At 38.7% G+C, this 18628-nt stretch overlaps 2 protein-coding genes across 3 annotated transcripts in view; one reads left to right on the top strand and one right to left on the bottom strand.

Moving 5' to 3' along the window:
* The window catches only part of pole4 (polymerase (DNA-directed), epsilon 4, accessory subunit), a 28134-nt gene that overhangs the window by 7988 nt on the left and 1518 nt on the right, over window positions 1–18628 (bottom strand). The window lies entirely within an intron of this gene.
* On the top strand, window positions 718–7047 carry LOC132405808 (serine/threonine-protein kinase NIM1-like). Its single transcript, XM_059990807.1, has 3 exons — window positions 718–1108; window positions 4470–4738; window positions 6242–7047. Exons 1-3 carry the CDS (start codon window positions 820–822, stop codon window positions 6989–6991), a joined length of 1308 nt encoding a protein of 435 aa, XP_059846790.1. The 5' UTR covers window positions 718–819; the 3' UTR covers window positions 6992–7047.

The raw sequence follows: 18628 nt of genomic DNA, 5'->3' as shown, positions 1-18628 counted from the left end.
CCTGGACACAACTGAACTTTGCAGTGGCAATTGTGGTAAATAGTTTGCCACTAAGTAATACATAAACAGACAATATTTGAAATAATTTTAGCTGCACCTGATCACTTGATTTTTATAAACAGCAAGTTAGATTTTCATGACTCCTTTCATATCTGCTGTATACTTCTCACTGCCTCAGTAAAGCAGCCAGTGTAATCAAAAATACCACCCACCCCAGACACTCTCTCTTCTCTCCTCTCTGATCAGGTAGAAGATAGAAAAAAGCATATTGTATATCACCAGACTCAAGGACAGCTTCTATCCAGCTGCTATCAGACTCCTATGCTCAATCCCCAATACCATATCAACTAAAGCACTCTGCACAAATCTGCTTACTGAACATTACTGAAATTAAATTTATCTTTCCCCAAACAGTTATCTCAAAGTATCTTCGGCTTTCATCTAGAAACTGAGGAAGGTGCTCCCACCATCCAGTGACTCTGCAGTCAATGAATAAAAGCTTAGCTGAAAGCTATTTGATCTGATTATTATTAGAAAGTACCATATCAGTCTTATTGTCATTGGACATCTTCTGAAACTTAAGGTTTTGGGTTTTTTTGAATCACAGAAAGCAAAGAGCGTTGCTTGCATCACAGGCTGGAAAGTGACTCCGAGAAGACTGAGACTATTACGGAATAAGGCTGAATTGAACTAAGATCATATTTGGAGCAGCTTTTCTAGTAAAGGGTTTCATCCTTCAAGCAGAAGTTCCTCCTTGTGAGCTCTAATTAGGAATTGTTTATAAGGAAATGGTTTAGGAGATATAAGCTGCGAGCCTCAATGATGGCTGTGGCACTTTCTATTCACAGTGAAGGACTGCATAAATACTCCAGCCCAATTCAAGGGATTAAACGACAGATACAACGCAAAATGGACAAGGATGAGTTGAGCAAGAGGGAAAACACTGTATTCACACCCTTAGAAAAAGTCATTTATGATATGAGGAACAATGAAAAAGTGAAAAATGAACTGATACTTGGAAAGAGAGTTGGATTTTACCAACTCCGTGGACAGATTGGCATTGGAAACTTCTCAAAGGTGAAGCTTGGAATACATTGCTTGACAAAAGGTATGTCTGAAGTACCAGATTCCATCTAGAGTATTTAAGAAGTCAGGTTCATATTGTGAATATTTTACTTGACGTAATGTAAGCAGGTTGTCTACTGCTGCAGCAATCATCAATGCAAGACATTGGGAACAATTATACTGAAATAAGAACACCATTCTGCTGACTAGACTTGGATTTTGATTTTAGATAATGATGTAGTAGTGATATTAGAAACATAAAAAACCTACAGCACAATACAGGCCCCTTGGCCCACAAAGCTGTGCCAAACATGTCCTTACCTTAGAAATTACCTAGGATTACCCATAGCCTTCTGTTTTTTCTGAGCTCCATGTACATGTCCAGGAGTCTCTTAAAAGACCCTATCATATCAGCCTCCACCACCGTCACCAGCAGCCCATTCCACGCACTCACCACTCTCTGTGTAAAAAACTTACCCCTGACATCTCCTCTGTACCTACTCACCAGCACCTTGAAACTGTGCCCTCTCATGCTAGCCATTTCAGCCCTGGGAAAAAGCCTCTGACTATCCACATGATCAATGCCTCTCATCATCTTATACACTCCCGTTAAACTTTGCACTCAGCTGCTTTAGTTATACTGGAGCCTGAGAAGAACGTGTTAACCTGACTTAATGACTATTATCCAGCAGCACATACATGTTTTGAGAAACATATCAAGTTCTGCTTGTACTTGGATCCACTCCAATTTGCCTACCATCACAACAGATGTTATACTTGAAACTAGCCATTAGGGAATAAAACAACATTTAATGTATCTGAAAACAAAATCTTGGGATTAGATACTATAAAACGACAGGAAACCTGGTCTTGTTACAATTACCCTTGAGGATGTTAAATGGTTTCAAACATTATAAACTAATATGGGTAAAAAAAGCCAAGAAATTATCATTACCAAGGTTTACTCATTGAGACTGGCATGTTGGTATTTAATAATGTAATTGGTTAATTGCAGGTTGAGCATGTTTAGTTTTTAATTTAATTTTTGCTCATTTATCTTATAGATTCTGCTTGGAAGTGTCACTTTGGAACAATGAACACTTTTATTCACCAAAATTAAAAATAATAAATTTTAAATTAAAGATGTAAATTAATTTTTCTTAGCAATTAGAGGAATAACAGTGCAAGATGATATCAAACTGCCATGCATTCTTTCCTGTATGCAAGCTTGTTAAACTAATCAAATAATCGAACTTGAGTGGGATTCAAGGGAGGTGCATAAAAAAGTCAACAAGATGATATATCAGTACTAAATTATTTAACTTACAGGAATCTGTGTATCAATGTAACAAACAAAATATTCATTATTTTAGATGACAGATAAATGAAGAATCACAAATTAAAACTTTTCTGTCTCCCAGGTCATTTATGTTTCTGGTATAAATTAACATGCAGTAATCTAGAAATCCTGTTATAGAGTCCAACACTGATAATGTGAAACACAAGATAACTCGGTTGATGAAAACAGTGAATACACACAATACTGTAATTTTTTTTGCAATACAGCATCCAATTGATTTCACTTGTGCAAAATTTTACCACATACAACAGACAAGCAAAAGATATGAGTTGTGAACACTCAAGGAGACTTTAATTTGGGATTGAGGCATATTTCAGTATTAAAGTGTTCAACCTTTCTAGACTTGTTAAAACTGAGTTTCTAAGGCACCTCTCTTTTTATTTTTAAAATTTTATTTAGAGATACAGCGTGGAACAGGCCCTTCCGGCCAAGGAGCTGCATCATCCAGTAACCCACCTATTAACGCAAGCCTAATCACAGGACCATGTACAATGACTAATTAACCTACTAACTGGTATGACTTTAGACTGCAGGAGGAAACCATGATACACAGAGGAAACCAATATGGTGGTTTTCTTCTTCAATTTTTCAACCTTTATATTTGGCCTCACACTCTATCCTCCCTGCTGATGCTTCCACAGTCTTCAGATCCCCTGCCCAAGCCTTTTCTCCAATTTTTGCCAAACCTAAATAACAAAAAACAAAATACACACACAATTTTGGATAGTTAATCGTCTACGGCTTCATTGACTCCATTCTAAACGTTAAGAAATCATATCTAGTATATTAGTAAAAATCATATCTAGTAAAAAAGGCTATCTCCTTCTCACAATTCCTCCGTCTCCACCGCATCTGCTCTCAGGATGAGGCTTTTCATTCCAGGACGAAGGAGATGTCTTCCTTTTTTAAACAAAGGGGCTTCCCTTCGTCCACCATCAACTCTGCTCCCATTTCCCGCACATCTGCCCTCACCCCATCCACCCGCCACCCCACTCGGGATAGGGTTCCCCTTGTCCTTACCTACCACCCCACCAGCCTCCAGGTCCAACATATAATTCTCCGTAATCTCTGCCACCTCCAACGGGATCCCACTACCAAACACATTTTTCCCTCCCCCCCTTCTGCTTTTCGCAGGGATTGCTCCCTGCGCAACTCCCTTGTCCACTCATCCCCACCATCCCTTCCTACCAATCTCCCTCCTGGCACTTATCCTTGTAAACGGTACAAGTGCTACACCTGCCCTTACACTTCCTCCCTCACCACCATTCAGGGCACCAGACAGTCTTTCCAGGTGAGGCGACACTTCACCTGTGAGTTGGCTGGTGTGGTATACTGTGTCTGGTGCTCCTGGTGTGGCCTCTTATATATTGGTGAGACCCGATGCAGACTGGGAGACTGTTTCGCGGAACACCTACGCTCGGTCCCCCAGAAAAAGCAGGATCTCCCAATGGCCACACATTTCAATTCCATGTCCCATTCCCATTCTGATATGTCTATCCATGGCCTCCTCTATTGTCAAAATGAATCCAAACTCAGGTTGGAGGAACAACACCTTATATACCGGCTGGGTAGCCTGCAACCTAATGGCATGAACATTGACTTTTCTAACTTCCGTTAATGCCTTTCCTCCCCTTCTTACCTCATCCCTGACATATTTAGTTGTTTGCCTGTTCTCCATCTCCCTCTGGTGCTATCCCCCCTTTCTTTCTCCTGTGGTCTCCCATCCCATGATCCTTGCCCTTCTCCAGCTCTTAGCTTCATCCCATCCCCTCCGGTCTTCTCCTATCATTTCGCATTTCCCCCTCCCCCCACTACTTTCAAATCTCTTACTATCTTTCCTTTCGGTTAGTCCTGACGAAGGGTCTCGGCCCGAAATGTCGACAGCGCTTCTCCCACAGATGCTGGCTAGCCTGCTGTGTTCTACCAGCATTTTATGTGTGTTGTTTGAATTTCCAGCATCTGCAGACTTCCTCGTGATATCTAGTATATTGTTCATTAATGAGAAAAAGTAGTTATATATATTTTCTTACTTTCCTATTTGTAGAAAGGGTAGCAATTAAAATAATGGATAAAAAGCATATAACACACAAGAGACAAGACCTGTTCATAAATGAAGTTCTGTGTATGGAGCAACTTCATCATCCAAATATCATCCGGTTATATGAGGTGCTGGAGACACAAACTCGGCTCTATTTGGTCTTGGAGTACGCAGAAGGAGGGGATCTGTTCACCAAGATCTGCACACAGGGTCGGCTCTCGGAGCATGAGAGTAAATTCATATTTATTCAGATTGTGTCAGCTGTCAAACATATGGTAAGTGAGAAGTACAGTCTTAGCTAATAAAGATCGTATCGTGTTAGGGTCACCTTTAAATTTGTACTTCTACCACCAGTGAACTGGAGTGATCATCACTTAGGTAGGTTGTCCATATAACCTAACAATTGCTATGATGTTACCTACACCTGGCACAAAAAAAATTGTTTTTGTATTTTAAATTGATTGACATATTCTCCCACTTATGTTGTTTTAGGACATGCCATTTCAGTAAGTTCCTTATCTCATACAAATTGAAGCTGTACATTATCGTCAGGGTGTGTTTTCTGTGTATTTTGAAAGATTTGATTAAGCTTCCCTTTTTTTCAACCTAATCACCTTTTCAGACCTCCTAACCCACAATTAGAGATTTGTAATCCAGAGATTGAGATAATTTGTCCACAATGGAATAACCCTGCAGTTTTAATGCATTTCCAGGTACTTTCAGTTATTTCCAGATTAACGGCAAATAAAGATACTGTCACAACAGATCTATGCTGATACAAAAGCACCTATCACATTCTAGCTATCCCTCTTCCCCTCCCCCAACTTTTAATTTTGTCATCTTCCCCCTTCCTTTCCAGTCCTGAAGAAGGGTCTCAGTCGACCTGAAAAATTGACTGTTTATTTATTTCCATAGATGCTGCCCGACTTCCTGAGTTCCTCCAGCATTTTGTGCGTGTTGCTTTGGATTTCCAGCATCCGCAGAATTTCTAGAGTTTATGAAATACTCAGCAGGTTGGGAGCATTTGTAGGAAGAAAGGCAGAAAAATGGAGATGGAAAGAAGTCAATGCTGATACTTTTGGTCCATACAAGGCCATTTATTCCCCCTTCACGTATCCCAAACAGCCTTTTATTCCTTGCTCCTTAGAAGTATATCTTGCATCTTATTCAAGGTGTCCAGAATGATCCCTCATCTACTCCTTTTGTTGGCAAGTTCTACATTCTAAAAATTCTGTGTAAAAATATTTTTTCTGAATTCCTTATTGGATTTAGTAGTGACTTTCTTACATTAATGCCTCTAGGTTTGATGTTCTCCAACAGATTAAGTACTTCTATGAAAAACCTTCATAATTTTAAAGACAGTATTTGTCTATCCTTAAACATTCCTTGTTCTAGAGAATAGAGCACCATTTTCTTGACCTTAACTGATTTATGTGCACTCTCCTTATTACATGACTTCTGTGACTTGCGAACTATTACCAGAACTCATCAGTTCTCTGCCTGAAAGATTGACCGTTTTTTCCTTTCCATAGATACAGTCTGACCTGCTGAGTTCCTTCAGCAGTTTGTATGTGTTACTATGATTCTGATCATATTTTGGGGAAATTTCATCTTTGTACCTGAGTAATGGATCTGCTGTTAGTGGTGGCCATAACATTAGTTGTCTTCATGTTCCCAGTTCATGTTTTTCACTCAACAGTTTATTAATTCCCCACTTCTTCCATCATTTCTTGACTGCTTCATATTTTTCCAACTTGTTTTTCCATTTGCTTTAACAGCATGAGAACAACGTGGTGCATCGGGATCTCAAAGCAGAAAATGTATTTTATTCAGCCACAAACCACATGAAGGTGGGTGATTTTGGATTCAGCATCCTGCGTCCTGTGAATGAACCCCTAAATATGTGTTGTGGTTCTCCTCCATATGCGGCCCCAGAGCTGTTTAGAGAGAAAGGCTACTTCGGAATCCATGTGGATATCTGGGCTTTAGGCATCCTATTATATTTCATGGTGACAGCGACATTGCCTTTTCGTGCAGACACTGTCAAGAAGCTTAAAAAATGCATTTTATTGGGATCATATGCAGTTCCACCTTATGTATCAGATCCCTGCAAGAAACTAATCCATGGAATTCTGCAACCCATTCCGACAAACCGCTACACCATAGCTAATATCCTGGACAGTCAATGGCTGAGAGAGATGCAAGTTCCAGAACCATACCAACCATTTCACTTGAGTCCAGATCACTTAGCTGGTCATCTGCCCCTAAGTGAAGAGGAAAAGGAAGTGAAGAAAACATTAAGTGACTTGGGGATCACAGAGGAACATATCTACAATAACCTTGATTTGGAATCCCACAATCCTATTAGTGGGACTTATCGCATTATTCTACACCGGACCCAAAAAAGATATAACCCAGGAGGCTGTGCCATGATAAGTAACTTCTCGAGTGCCAATAGGCCAAATCAACGAAAATGCCGGAATTTCAGAGCACGTGTAAAGAACTCAAAAATGTGTTTGCTTCTATAAATCATGTAAATATATCAAAACTGTAGCACCAGCAGGGCTGTATGTTTGGCCCCTACTTTACTCGCTTTACACTTATGATTGTGAGGCTAAGCACAGCTCCAGTGCCATATTTAAGTTTGTTGACGACACCACTGCCGTTGCCGAATCAAAGGTAGTGACAAATCAACATATGGTGGGAGATTGAAAATCTGGTTGAGTGATGCCACAACAACTATCTTTCACTCAACATCAGCAAGACCAAGGAGCTGATAATTGACTTCAGGAGGAGGAAACCAGAGATCCATGCAGGGGATGAGAGGTGGAGAGAGTTAGCAACTTGAAATTCTTCAGTGTTATCATTTCAGAGGACCTGTCCTGGGCCCAGCACATAACTGTAATTATGAAGAAAGCACGACAGTGCCTTTACTTCCGTAGAAGTTTGCAAAGATCCGGCATGACATCTAAAACATTGACAAATTTCTATAGATGTGCAGTGGAGAGTATATTGACTGGTTGCATCACAGATTGGTATGGTAACACCAATGTCCTTGAATGGAATATCCTCAAAAAGTAGTGGATATGGCCCAGTCCACGACAGGTAGAGTCCTCCCCTCCATTGAGCACATCTACATGGAGCGTTGACACAGGAAGGCAGTGTCCATCTTCAAAGATCTCCACCACCCAGGTTATGCTCTTCTCTTACTGCTGCCATTAGCAAGAAAGTTCAGGACACCAGGTTCCTGAACAGCTATTACCCTTCCGCGATCAAGCTCTTGAACCAGTGGGGATAACTTCACTCACCCATCACTGAACTATTCCCACAACCTATGAACTCACTTTCAGGACTTTTCATAACATGTTCTCAATTTTTATTGCTTAATTTTTAAATATTATCTCCTTTTTTTTCTTTTGTATTGCATGTTTTGTCATCCTTTGCACATTGGTTGTTTGTCTTTCATTGAGTGTTGGGTGCGGTCTTTCATTGATTCTATCAAGTTTCCTGTATTTACTGAGTATGTCTACCAGAAAATGAATCCCAGGGTTGTATATGGTGACATATATGCACTTTGATAATTAATTCATTTTGAACCTTTAACTTTTGCTAAAGCCAATGATAAAGTGGCAAATGAGGCAGTGAACATAAAGAAACCTCTCTCAGTTTCACATACTTAGAAGCCCAGGAATTCTGAAATTTCAGCAGTGGCCTGAGCAGGCATTGTACTTAATAAATCTCTGGGAGATCAAGCAAATGTTTTGTTTTTCTCATTAGGATTCATGTTCAGTACAAATTCCTGTATACGTATAAAGATTTGACTGAATATATATATTATTGAATAAATAAGTTTCAATTACAAGTTAAAATGTGACCAAGCATGGTTATTTTCCCATTAGCTCGAGCATATTTTTCTTAAAGCAAGCATATTTCTATTCTTCATGGATAATTAGATAGAAAAATATGGTTATATGAAACACAACTGGGTACAAGTGCATATCTACACAGAGTTGTCGCAGGAAAGCAGTATCCATCATCGGGGAGCCCCACCACAAAGGGTCATGCTCTCTTCTCACTGCTGCCATCAGGAAGGAGGTACAGGAGCCTCAGGATGCACACCACCAGGTTCAGGAACAGTTATACCCCTCAATCATCAGGCTGTCGAACGAGAGGGGATAACTTCACCTGCCCCATCACTGAACTGTTACCACAACCTATGGACTCGTGAATCTCAGGGTTGTATATAGTAAATATATGTACTCTGATAATACATTTACTTGAAACTTGGAACTTTACCTTATGCAACAGATCTCTGCCAGAAACTAAAATTCCCTGAGGACAAAAACAAAGGCAGGAAAATAATTTGTACTAAGAACATAAGAAAGCGACAAAGCAACATATAGGTTAAGTGAGTGGGCAAAATGTGAAATAGTTCATTTTTGGCAGAAAAAGATTAAAACGTTTATTTAAGTGGTGAGAAACTATAGAGTTCTGAGATACAAAAGGATCTGAATGTCCTAGTATATGATTTGTAAAAGTCCACTACATAGGTACAGCAATTGGAAAGTTAACAGAATCTGATTATCTATTGCTTAGGGAAAATGAATTCTGAAGTAGGGAAGTTACGCTTCAGTCATATGGTGACAGTACATCAGGAGTTCTCTGTACAAGGATGTTGCCAAGACTTGTGGACCCGAGTTATAAGGAAAGGCTGGATAGGTTAGGACTATTCCCTGGAGTGCAAGAGAAAGAGGAGAGATCAACAGAATTATAAGGGGTACAGATAGGCTGAATAAGTGTTTGTTCCTCAGTTTGGGTGAGACTAGAAGTAGAGGTCATGGGTTTAAGGTGAAAGATGAAACATTTAAGGGGAAACTTCTTTGCTCAGGGCGTGATATAAGTGCAGAACAAGCTGTAAGTAGAAGTGATAGATACAGGTTCAATTGTAATACTTATGGGAAGTTTGGATAGGTACATGAATTGGAAGGATATGGTCAGGATGCGGGTAGATGGAACTAGGTAAAAGATCAGGTCAGCATTAGATGGGCTGAAGGGTCTGTTTCTGTGATTTAGTACTCTATGACTATAACACTGATCTCCTTATCTTAAGAATTTTAAAGTATTTAAAGCAGTTCACAGAATGTTCACTAGCCCTGGAATGGACAGGATAGATTTGTATCTTGTGGAGTTTAAAAGAGTAAGATGGGGCTTACTAATATATCCTGAAGAATCCTGACTCAGGGAGAATTCTTACTCTTGTGAGATACTTTGAAAATGGTAGTGACTGTTTAAAATAAGGGGTTGCCCACTTCAGACAGAGATGAAGTGATACTATTTTTCTCAGACAGCCATAAGTCTTGGAACTTTTTTGAATATTTTTAACCATGGGTAGATAAGTTCATAATATGCAAGGGGGTGAAAATTACTGTGGGTAGATGCTAATATGTAACTGAGGTTACAATCAGATCAGACACGATTTGTTTAAATGGCAGAGCAGATTTCAGGGGCACTGTAGCTCCCACCTGACCCCAATTCAACTGTTCACATTTAACTGGATACACAGCACCATTAGCTACAATCTAAATTGCAAAGCATCAAATGAAAGTCAAGTCTGAACTCAACACTCAAGAGCACCCCAATGCCCTCTAACCAGACAGAATTCTGAGGAAGGGTTCCGACTCTAAATATTAACTAGTTACATCCAAAGATGCTGCTAGACTGACTGAATTCTTCCAACAGTTCAGTTTTTGTTTCAGATTCCAGCATCTGTAGTTTAATATTTTTTGAGAATTAAGTAGAATATCTATTTTTATATAAGAAGTGGAATCACTCTTTTGCACCAAACAAGAGTTCACTATCAATAGTAACACGATTGACTAGTTTTTAAAACTTTGCTTGAGGGATGAATATTTAATCCTATTGGACACAAGAATAACTCTTTGTTTCTTCAAGCAATTTCAACGCATCTGAACTGAATAAGCACGCTAGTCTTTTATGTTACACATTATTACAGAATGGCATTTACAACAATGTAGCACCCCCTCACTGTAACATTAATGAATACCATAAATACAGCTTGTACTCAGCACTGTATCATACAAATAACTTTCAAGTGATAGTTTCTTAAAAGCATAACATAATTTTATAAAACTTGACAATTGTAAAACATTTCCTTCAATTTGCTTATGCACCATAAAATTATATTTACCAATGTGAATTATAGTGAAAACCCAAAATGAGATGTGTATTGCTGGTCCTAAAGTAATACTATTATTCAAAGCCTGGATATTTCCCAAGCACAATCTAATCATTTCAGAATGATGGCTCTAATTTACTGTCATGAGATTATTGGGCCCTTAGCCTGCAGCTGCAGCAGTGTTAAGTGCCTTAAAGAACTGGAAAATTTTCAAGGATTGTGTGTTATCCAAAGCTTGTCAATTGCTTAATATTTGTTACTGTCAGAATAAGAGGATTAGAAAGGTTTAATTCTAATCCCTTCTACTTGAAGCGTCCTTGTGCAGTGGTCAGTCTTTTTTTTGCAGAACCAAATGGAGATTAGCAGGCCAGCTAAGGTGGATGACTTGTAAAGCAGCAAAGCTGAGTAATACAGGGATCTTCAACTGTACACTTACCCCTGGTGCTTGTTGTATTTCACGTGTAATACTGCAATAATATCTAATGACATTCTGGATAATGGAGTATCCATTTTTATGGATTATATTTGCTCACATAACAAAATTGTAGAATTGCCCCAAATATTGCTTATGTTTTAAGAGCCGGGCCAATTAACTGTATCCAGTAGGGTTAACACGAGGAAATCTGCAGGTGCTGGAAATTCAGACAACACACACAAAATGCTGGTGGAACACAGCAGGCCAAGCAGCATCTATAGGGAGAAGCGCTGTCGACGTTTCGGGCCGAGACCCTTCGTCAGGACTCTTCTCGGCCCGAAACGTCGACAGCGCTTCTCCCTATAGATGCTGCCTGGCCTGCTGTGTTCCACCAGCATTTTGTGTGTGTTCCAGTAGGGTTAACATTGACGCTGCAGTCAGATATCTGACAAAAAACAAGTACTTGACATTACCTTCAGGCAAGGTATATTAAGAATAGCATGAAACCCAGATTTGTACCTCAAAATTAAAAAAAAAATGCCAGAGATAGCAGGCCCAGCAATATCAGATAATATTTACAGAGAAAAAGTCAGTGAGTCAGGCTAATGACTTTCATTAGAAAAGATGGTGCTGATGGTACATGGCAGCTTTTTTCCTATGCTGCTCATAAAACTACTAGATATTCAACTAGTAGTTCTACTACTAATATTCTACTCCTAGATATTGGTGGGGGGTGGGAACCAGAGTGAAGAACTCAGGATAGGATGGATGGTAAAAAAGCAAAGATAGCATGCAGTCAGACTGTCTGATAGTGGGTAGGCAGATGAAAGGGTATAACTGCAGCTAGCAGGGTGAGTACCAGTGCATTAGGGATGCAGAATCAAAAAGGGTAACAAATACAGTACTTAAAAGTGTTGCATCTCAATGCACGGAGTATAACAGATAAGATGGATGATCTTTTGCACTATTACAGATTGTCAGGTATGATGTTGTGGCCATCACTGAATTGTGACTGAAGGATGATTGTAGTTGAGAGCTAAATGTCCAAGGTTACATGTTGTATCAGTGGAACAGGAAGGTCAGCAGAGGGGGAGGTGTGGATCTGCTGATAAAGAATGGCATCAAAGCAGTAGAAAGATGTGATTTAGGATTGGAAGATGTTGAATCCTTGTGGGTTGAGTTAAGAAACTGCAAGGATAAAAGGATCCTGATGGTAGTTTTATACAGACCTCTCAATAGTAGCCGCGATGTGGACAACAGATTACAACATGAAATAGAAAAGGTGTATCAAAAGGGCAATGTTATGTTAGTCATGGAGATTTCAACAACCAGGTCGATTGGGAAAAATAGTTTGGAAATGGATCTCAAGACAGTAAGTTTGTTGAATGCCTACATGATAGCTTTTTAAAGCAGTTTTTTCATTGAGCCTACTAGAGGATCAGCTATGCTGGATTGGGTGTTGTGTAATGAACCAGAGGTGATTAGGGAGCTGAAGGTAAAAGAACCCTTGGGAGTCAGTGATCAAAATACGATTGAGTTCAACTTGAAGTTTGATAGGGAGAAAGTGAAATATTTCAGTGGAGTAAGGGAAATTACAGTGGTATGAGAGAGGAGCTGGTCAAAGTACATTGGAAGGAGATGCTGGCAGGGATGACAAAGCAGCAATTGCATGAGTTTCAGGGAAAAATGCAGCAGTTGAAGGATAGATATATTCCAAAATTGAAGAAATACCCAGATGGCTAAATAAAACAACCATGGATAAGAAGGGAAGTCAAAGCGAATGTAAAAGCAGGAGAGGGATATAACAAAGCAAAAATTAGCTGGAAGACAGAGGATTGGGAAGCTGACACAATATCAAAGTGGATAGTAAAAGCTTTTTCAAGTATGTAAAAAATAAAAATGAGATGAGAGTGGATATGGGACTGCTAGAAAAGGAATCAGTGACTTTGACTCTCAAGAATGCAGGTATGGCACCTTGAAGGTTGGCCATCACTGGAAGAGAGGGCACCAGGGTGGACTTCAAGCCAGATTAAAGCATTGAGACCTGAGAGCAGAAAACAAACTGGTGTTCAGCAAAGATCCCCCCACCTGAGCCCATTCTGCATGCCTGCATTTGACATGTCTCCTTCTCTTCTTGCTACTATCATCAGGTAAGCGGTGCAGGAGTCTTGGGTCCCATGCCACCAGGTTCAGGAACAGTTGGTCCTCTGCAACCATCAGGCTCCTAGACTGGCATGGGTGGCTTCACTCGCCTCAGCACTGAATTGAGTCCACAGCCTGTAGTCTCACATTCAGGGACTCTGCCTTTGTTATGTAAGGTTTTTCATGGATTCTGCTGTACTTCTTTATTTACCTGTGCATGCCTGCAAAAAAATTAATCTCAAGGTTTTATATGGTATACTCACTTCGATAAATTTACTTTGAACGTTAAGTTTTGAAATGTGTTCGGTTTTAAGATGCTCGGAAAGGGGAAGGAGAACAGAAAACAATTGCGAGGAAGGAGAGATTAAATGACAAAGAGACAATTTTTGGTGAACGGTGGTGATAATGGTGTCAGTTAGGGAGATATATCAATGCAGAATCATTTGTGCAAATTACCACAAATGTTTATGATGATGGAAATCTGAAATAAAAATGCTGAAAATCCCGGTGGCCTGAAACTGTTGAACTTTGGAATATGGAAGGTACATTCTGCTGTTCTCAAGTTTAAATTGAGCTTTAATGTAGCTGTGTCAGAAGCTGAGGACACAGAATGGGTATAATATGGAAAATTAAATTGATAGTCGACTAGAAGCTGAAGGCCATTCTTGTGGAGCAAATCAAGGTGTCCCGCAAAAGGGTCTTATTCTCTCTAAAGGTCAATATTTCAGCATCAATGTTAATTTAAAATAAGTGTAAGTTAACGAAATGTGTCTGAGGCAATATTGAAAGGAACATCTTAACGCTTATTTGATATTACAATTGATTTGGCTATATAGTGTAACCTTTTAAAATGTTTGTATAATATCAGATTTAGAGATGTAAAGTGAAAGGAGTAGACTGTTAAGTTACATAGCTAGACCTGCAAATCAACCAAGAGTCTGGGAGATGAATTTTAATATGACAAGAATAACTGAGTACAATATAGACAAAATTGCTTGTAACTAAAGGGTATGCTGCTATAAAGGAATTTGGGTATATTGTGTCATCAAGTGCAGAACGTTTATATAAATACTGATTAGCCAACAAAACTGAAGTATTGCATTCAATTTTGATCATCATTTTAGGAAAGATGAAAATTCCAAAGAAGGTGCCGAAAAAATACAAGGATGTTCAAATGATAAAAAATTTCAGCTAACATGTTATACTGAGAATTGGAGTTCTTGGAGAAATGAAGGTGAAGAGAAGATATGATAGAAATATTGTTTTAGATAATATAGAAAGAAGCTGTACCGAGGATCACAGATTCAATGATCAAGTAACAGATGCAAGGACAGGTGTGAAAAAATGGTAATCAACAAAATCTCATTTCCTGTAAAGATGGTACATACAGTTATTTGTAGATTTTGAAAGAGAATTTGAGAGGAAGTTCAGTGTATGTAAATTTCAGGGTGAAGAGAAAAGGTGAATAAGACTGGTAACATTATTCTACAAGGAGCTTTCTACGTCAAATTGTCTCTCTCTGTGCCACAACAGTTCTATGATTTGTAGCACCTCACTGTGTGTTATTTGTTTCTCAGAATATTGGGTCTTCATTGTCCAGTCTCTATCTATCACCTGTGTCATTGAACATAGCAGATATGACAACATATTTCTGTAAACAAGTTTACACATGACAATAAGTGCCAGAGTTTGCTCCTACAAGTGCCGTCGTCTTGCTCACAAATAAAGATTTAGATACATTTTCAACAACATTCCTGCATTAAAGTGGGTTATAGAAATAATTTCTCATTTCTCCTGTAGTTCATTCTCCTCTCCTATCAGATTCCTTCTTTTTCGGCCCTTGACCATTTCCTCCCACCTGGTTTCACCTCCCACCTTCCTCTCCCCCCACCTTTTTATACTGGCGTCTTCCTCTTCCTTCCCAGTCCTGAAGAATGGTCTCGGCCTGAAACGTTGACTGTTTTATTCATTTCCATAGATGCAGCCCAACATGCTAAGCTCCTCCAGCGTTACGCACATGTTGCGTTGGATTTCCAGCACCTGCAGACTTTCTTCTGTTAATAATTAATTTGCTTTGGAGAAATTTGGAATGAAGTATAGTATATCCAGCCGGCTCCCTTGCACTCTTTCCATCCGTGCCGGGTTGAGCATCGAACTAGCAACTTGGCATCATAAAAATAAGAAAGCCTGCTAAAAAACACCGTCACGACGATGTCCCAATGACTCCACTTGGAGTTAAGGGCTTTCTTCTACAGTATATATATTCTAGGGAAATTTGGGCCTAGGCATTTATTTGCTAGGCAAAAGATATTACAGGAGAAGTGTAAGAAAGCTAGAAGTTAAATAATTTTTGAAGCAATTCTTAATTTGGCAGAAAAAGCTAAACCTTTAATTGAATCAAACTTAACTCTAAATTAATTCTTAGATTTTTCCAAACCCCAGAAGAGCAAAGCAACAATATTCAATTGAGAGATAAAGTTGTGCCAAGTTTTTTTAAGTGGGCCAAGAGCATGACAAAAGAAGAAACAACTGTGAATGATGACTGTGGCCAAGAACATCAGTCTGCCAGGAGGAAAACAAAATTACTTGGATCAGCCTTGTCTAGAAAATATTGTATTTAACTTTTCATTTAGGGAGTAGCTGAATTTCATGTCAAGCTGAATAAGTACTGTAGGTTTAACCTTGCTAAATCTATTATAGTCCTGGATGTTGAAAGTTCCCTGTAAGTTGAAACTCAGCCACAACTGAGAAACATTGAAGAATCAAGTACTTTCAATGTAATTCTAGCAACACACACAAAATGCTGGAGGAACTCAGCAGGCCAGGCAGCATCTATAGGTCTTGGCCTAAAACATCAATTATATACTTTTCCCATAGATACTGCCTGGCCTGTTGAGTTCCTCCAGCATTTTGTGTGTTGCTTTGATTTCTAGCATCTGCAGATTTTCTTTTGTTTTTCAATGTAATTCTTCATGCTTGTCCATGAATTGTCATCAAGTGTATTTTTTAATTAATTAATTAAATTGGTGTTGGTGCTTTCTTCTGTTTAGCTTTATCATTGAATTTGTGCAGTATTCTGGTTATGATGTGTTTGGGCTCACCTTGATAAAACAATATTACTAAAAGCATACAGTCATTCAAGCCCTGATGTGAAACTAGTGAAAGGGGAAATGGTACAGCTACCATCCTTTGGCATGCATATAATGTTTTAAAATCATAGTCTTAAGAGTTAAATGGTACAGAAACAGGTCCTGTGGCCCAACTGGTCCAAGACAACCAAGATGCCCCATTCAATCTAGTCCTATTTGTCAGTGTTTGAATGGCCTTCTGAACCTTTCCAATTATTATACATATCAAATGTCTTTTAAAAGCTATTATTGTACTTGTCTCCACCACATCCACATAGATAACACCCGACATATAAGAGAGTTGCCCATTGTATTCTTAAGGCTTTCTCCTCATTTCTGATTTATTATTAAATGAACTTACACTTAACAGGTAACAATTCAGTAATTAGATTTTCTGATCATTTTCACAAAATAAGCAAGATCAATGCTTCTCAGAAACTAGTCCAGCCCAATGAGATGTTATTAAAAGTAGTTAATCAATATTTTAAAGAAAAGTGTAAAGCGACACAAATTTAAATTGTAAATGGAGAAAAATTTAGAAGAATCCTGAACAGCTCAGAGTAAATTTACTTCCAATCTACTCTCCATTTCAGGCCTTTCATTAACATGATTAAAATGGATGGAATATGGGTAGATGTTCATGGATTAGGAAAACAGAAACACGATAGATGCATTGCGTGAGTGAAGAACCTGGGTAGGTATGCAGCTGGATCTGCTGGCTGTACTAATGTCCAGAATTTTGACCTACAAACTGGAGTACATCTGGAGAAATAATATCTGCAGTTTATTTCAGGAATGGAATGTGTGTAAAAGGCACATTAATCACCCTCTGAATCACCTTTCATGAACCCTCATGTCTGAAGGGAAAACAAGATTTTAGAAATAAGAGAAATTTGAGAATATGGAAAGGCTTCATATAATCTAGATAGCTAAGTAAATTGACATAGACATAGTATTTAGAGTTCATAGTATGGAAATCTGCGTAACAATCTTGTAATTAAGGTAAGAGTGATCATAATATGCAGAATGTTATCTAATAATTGAATATGAATTGGTTTAATCTGAAACCAGGCTTTTAAAAGAAAATAAAGTGAACTACAAAGGTATAAGGCATGAGCTATCTATAGCAGAATGGAAACTAAATTTAAAAGGCATGATGGCAAAATGTAATACTCAAAAGAATGAATGTACTGGTCATAACAAATACACACCTATCCCTTCAGACACAAAGATCTAGCTAGAAAGTGGTAATCAGAGAAAATAAAGACTGTGCTAAATCAAGAGGAATAGGCTTATATATTGCCAAAAAGAATAGCAAGTCCATTGATAAAATTACAATGATTGGAAAAGGAAAGGGAAAGTAATCTTCTCAAAACAGGAATGCAAAAGCTTTGATATAAGTGTTTAAGAGGAAAAAAGTAGCAAAAGTTAATGTGGGCCAAATATTGTGAGTCAGGGGACAATAAGGAACTGACATAGAATTTAAACAAAGTTCACTGTTTTTCTGGAAGAAGTCACAAAAACACCATTGGACATAGTGGACTAAAAAATGATAAATAGAGTGAAGGAAGAGCTGATAGATATCAGCATTAGTTTAAACCAAAAACACTAAGGAAATTAACAGATTAAAAGTGAACAAATCCCAAGAACCTAATAGACCTGCATTCAAGTTTGAATACGGTGCCCATGAATTCAGTTGATACACTAATACTTTCCAAAATTCTAGTACATATTGTTCCCACTAATTTGAAGATAACAAATGTAACCCAGTTATTTAGGAAAAGAGGGAGAGGGAAAATGGGGAGCCACAGATTAGCTAGCTGAATATCAGTAGAAGAGAAAGTGATAATAGAATTGGGAATTATGAAAAAAAACTCATGTTTGATCAATCCAATAGAGTTGTAGATTCATACTGCATGGAAAAATGCCCATTGGCCAAGTCACGGCTGACATTGAACACTAAACTACACTAACCATACTCTAATTACACTTTATTCTCTACACATTCCCATTAGCTACTCACATACACACACAGGGTAATTTACAATAATAAATTAACCTATTACCCTGCACATCTTTGGGATCTGGCAGGAAATGGGAGCACCCAGCAGAAACCCACAAAGTTACAGAGGGAACATACAATGTCCACACAGAGCCAGAAGTTAGGATTGAACCCAAGTTACTGGACTTGTGAGGCAGTTGCTGCTCCACACTGTTTGGAGGAACTTACTAGCAGAATCAGTGGGGGTTGGGGAAGAGGTTTCAATGTACCTCCTGGATCCAT

Source organism: Hypanus sabinus, chromosome 16, assembly GCF_030144855.1.
Source record: "Hypanus sabinus isolate sHypSab1 chromosome 16, sHypSab1.hap1, whole genome shotgun sequence".
Lineage (NCBI taxonomy): Eukaryota > Metazoa > Chordata > Chondrichthyes > Myliobatiformes > Dasyatidae > Hypanus > Hypanus sabinus.
Note: the sequence above shows the minus strand (reverse complement) of the source record. Positions and strands in the feature narration are given on the sequence as shown.

Bases quoted from the DNA above. Each gene is read 5' to 3' on its own strand.
- LOC132405808 (XM_059990807.1), top strand. From the start codon at position 820: ATGATGGCTGTGGCACTTTCTATTCACAGTGAAGGACTGCATAAATAC. The intron at 1,109-4,469 runs GTATGTCTGAAG...TCCTATTTGTAG, and splicing joins AATACATTGCTTGACAAAAG to AAAGGGTAGCAATTAAAATA. The intron at 4,739-6,241 runs GTAAGTGAGAAG...TTGCTTTAACAG, and splicing joins TGTCAGCTGTCAAACATATG to CATGAGAACAACGTGGTGCA.